This window comes from Atta colombica, unplaced genomic scaffold, assembly GCF_001594045.1.
Source record: "Atta colombica isolate Treedump-2 unplaced genomic scaffold, Acol1.0 scaffold254, whole genome shotgun sequence".
Classification (NCBI taxonomy): Eukaryota; Metazoa; Arthropoda; class Insecta; order Hymenoptera; family Formicidae; genus Atta; species Atta colombica.
This window is the reverse complement of record NW_017259353.1, coordinates 1,147,291-1,151,209: the sequence shown is the minus strand read 5'-3', so window position 1 is coordinate 1,151,209 and position 3,919 is coordinate 1,147,291. Positions and strand designations below refer to the sequence as shown.

General features: G+C 26.4%; 2 protein-coding genes across 2 annotated transcripts in view; both read left to right on the top strand.

Annotated features, from left to right (window-relative positions):
- The window catches only part of LOC108689025 (transmembrane protease serine 9-like), a 17,509-nt gene extending 13,987 nt beyond the window's left edge, over positions 1-3,522 (top strand). Inside the window, exons 12-15 of the mRNA XM_018195616.1 lie at positions 1,031-1,169; positions 1,612-1,942; positions 2,953-3,265; positions 3,351-3,522. Coding sequence (XP_018051105.1) covers positions 1,031-1,169; positions 1,612-1,942; positions 2,953-3,265; positions 3,351-3,515 — 948 coding nt within the window. The 3' untranslated portion in view covers positions 3,516-3,522. The remainder of the gene's footprint in view (positions 1-1,030; positions 1,170-1,611; positions 1,943-2,952; positions 3,266-3,350) is intronic.
- A 118-nt stretch (positions 3,523-3,640) lies between these two features.
- The window catches only part of LOC108689024 (lectizyme-like), a 2,894-nt gene continuing 2,615 nt past the window's right edge, over positions 3,641-3,919 (top strand). Inside the window, 1 exon segment of the mRNA XM_018195615.1 lies at positions 3,641-3,688. Coding sequence (XP_018051104.1) covers positions 3,641-3,688 — 48 coding nt within the window.

The following is a 3,919-nucleotide window of genomic DNA, read 5'->3' as shown; positions in this document are numbered from 1 at the left end:
ATGTATATATATGTATATATATTTACATTTTAATATTTGTATATGCTTATCTTTTTTGTCAGAAAACTAATTCAGCTAGTTCAAACATAGTACATCAATCATGCAATTTGCGACAAAGTTTGACAGAATCTTCTCTTTCTCCAGTTCATGAAATCAATATCTGTACTGAGCTGTTGGATGATAAAATCTTCGCATGCAGCGTAATTATTGTCAAATATACAATAAATGATAGTAGTTTCGTCATCAATATAGCAATTTAATATGTCGAGTTTTTAATACATTTTTATGATGATTCTGATGTCTAATATAAAAGTAACATTTTTCTGTTTATTTATTGTTTATCTATTGTACGAATCAGCATAATAGAATTTGCAACTTGACTAATTAAAGAATGTTTCAACTTTATAACTTAAGTAAATTTCATATTTAATTAGTATTAATTTGGAATATTATGGTTAAACAATATTAAAACAAATATCAAATAAGAAAAAGACTGACTTCTGTAATAATGTTGTTTATTATTGTTATATTCTAATCTTCTATGTAATTTAGTTTAGTTTTGTGGCTTTTTTTTTAAATTTATTTTACTTCGAAGTTAAATATTAGAATAATTAAATTACTCTTTTTATTAATCTTTATATAAATTCCATAACATTATATATTTTATTTGGATATCTTTATTCTTATTAATAGACATTATTTCTATCACAAAAATTAATTAAGTTAAATGCCTGAATAAATTAAATTTTTAATGTTAAATATAGATAAATAATACATTTTTCTTTATAAAAATAGTAAATTTGTGCACTTCTGCGTTTTATAACAGTATTTAATTTTATAGAAGCAACTACTGCGGAGTATTGTCACTGAAGTATATAATATATACGACCATAACATTGTTTTGTATAAATCATCTAAGTTATACCGTATAGTTCAATATTTATATCAATTAATATACTTCAAATTACAAAGAAGTATCATCTGGAATACAATTTTCCGTATTGTAAAATATCATGATTAATTGTCGTAGATAATAATGGCTTGTCAGCGTACAGATGCATCCGATAAGAAAAGTATAAAATGCGGTCTGTTTATGGGATTGTCATTAAACAGCAAAATGTATTCCAAAGCTATCGTGTTTTTGGCTTTCCTAGCTATGGCGGTCGCTGGTAAGTCAATTTTTTCGATTCATATAAGATACAGGAAAAAATGTTGTATATACCTATAATTATATATAATTTTATATATAATTTTATATATACGAGTAATTTTATATAATTATATATAAAACATTTATTCCCGGGTAGATATAATTTGTATTCAATTTTGCTTAAAAAATAGTCACTAATACATTATAAAAAATTTCTTAATTAAAAAGTTTTAAATAAATAACTAAATTATTGTATTGTTGTACCCAATGACAATTAGGGAATCGACATCGAATCGATGTCATTATTTCTAACTGGGTACGAATTACAAAGTAAAGTTTAGTTCCTAATTACAAATTCTCTTATAAAATATTATTTTATAAAGAGCTATAGAGTTTTGATATACTATGATCAACTTCTTCTGTAAACGTGTTTTCTTAAACATTATTAATTTAAATTGCAGTGCGGCCCCAAATCGACAGACAGATGCCACCTGTCAGGCCGCATTTATCTTCGTTTCAGACTCGTGTAGTTGGAGGTGACGATGCGCCAAAAGGAATGTACAAATGGATTATTTCCCTTCAAATGAGCAGCTTCTTTTTGCTTCCTCCCCAACATTTCTGTGGCGCATCCATCCTGAATAAAGAATGGATTTTAACAGCAGCACATTGTGCTGCTGCAGCTTCCGGAAAAACTGTTATCGCCAAGGCTGGAAAATACAATCTTAAAAATACGGAGCCTACCGAACAGGTAGTAAAAGTGTCGAAAATGTACATACATGAAAAATATAAAGGGTAAGTGAAATGTTAAAAGCAGTAAATACAAACAATTAAATTAATTTGTTTTTGAATAATATTTGTTTAATATGTAATCAATGTTGTATTTATAATTAATTTATAATTGTATATAATTGTATACTGAGAAAAACATATAGTTAATTTTAATAAATATTTAGTTCAATATTGCCAACTAAACATTTACTGTAAGTAAATGTTTAGTTGGCAGTATTTGTTCAATAAAAAAAAAGATTGTTAAATCAAATTAATATTTCTTGTATCAAATAAATATATCTTTATATTTAATAAATATTTAGTTGGCAATATTCAACTAAATATTTATTAAAATTGACTATATTTTTTTTCAGTGTAGAAATAATCTAGAACATAAAAGCTCTTGCAATAATAATCAATAATAATCAACATTTTATTTGTAAAATAAATTATTTGTACAATAATCGAAACTACTATTACTAATGTAATCTCATATATTAGTATTAATATCGTGATTAGCATTGATATATAAGATATTAGAAAATTATATTTGATTATTATTAAAAATATGATATCAGAAAACTATATCTTAAATAAATGACGCACAAATTATATTTTGAGATTTGTTATAATATATTCTATTAATTCTATAGGTTATTACTATTCCTTCAGTAATATACTGAAAGAAAAAATTGGCTAAATATGATATAGCATTTTTAATTTATTGCAGCAGTCAATTTTTGGTTGCGTTAGTCTGTCAAAATCTTATATTGACATTACAGATTACAGACTAACGCGACCAAAAATTAACTGTTGCTACTGCTGCAAAAATTTGGCTAATTAAAAATGCTATGCCATATTTTATCATCTAATCTGTTACAGCAGTCAATCTTTTCTTTTAGTGTACTATAATTTATTTTAGTATTAACACGTTAGCTTTAACGCATATTTTTTTTAAACTGTATAATTAATAAGAATATAATTAATAAGAATATTTTTATATATACATGCGATATGTATTATCTAACTTTCAGTAATGTTAGCGGGAATGACATTGCTCTGATGAAGTTGGCTACTCCATTGAAGTTCAATGAGTATGTACAACCTATTGCATTGCCAAAATCAAATAATGAACCAACTGGAGACGTATGGCTTTGTGGATGGGGCTCTACCTCGACTACTAGTTATCCAATAATGCCATCTAACCTTCAACATGTTATGATGCATCTCATCGACCGCAAATCTTGCGACGCAACGTTCACTGATGTGATGGGATCTCCTTCTCCTGTTGATGAAACCAATATCTGCACTGGGCCATTATCGCGCAAACCAAACTCCGCATGCAGCGTATGTACAAAATATTCAGCAAATTCAATGAATGATAGCAGCATTGTTAAGTAGCAATTTTATGTCGTTTTTAACATACTTTTAGGGTGATTCCGGTGGTCCACTAGCCTCCTTTAAGGAACAAAAATGGGAGCTTTGTGGAGTTGTATCTTGGGGTATGATGCCTTGTGGTAGTCCAAACATGCCATCCGTATTCGTTAAAGTATCTCATTTCATTGATTGGATTACAAAAAAAATGCAAGATGGATAATGATAATATCAATATATAAATGTATAATACTGAATATGAAATTATTACATATTATTGAATATAAAATAAATGTCCGCATAAATCTCAGCATAAGTTAGAAGTAAGTCTTTTTATTTTTATCCTACATGACGCAAAAACTAAACAGGAATTTTTATTGGATAAACCAAACATTGGTAACAATGACAAATTTGTTTTCTTAAATATATTTATATATTTCAATGCACAGTGAGAAATAATTAGTTGAAGAAATGTCGAGTCAGCATTCTAAATTCCTGTTAATATAATAAGACATCGATAATTTTTGATTGATTAAATGCTTATTCGATTTAGATTATAATAATTTTATTTAAATGTTTTAAATATTTTATTTAGTCATATATATATATATATATATATAAAACTGT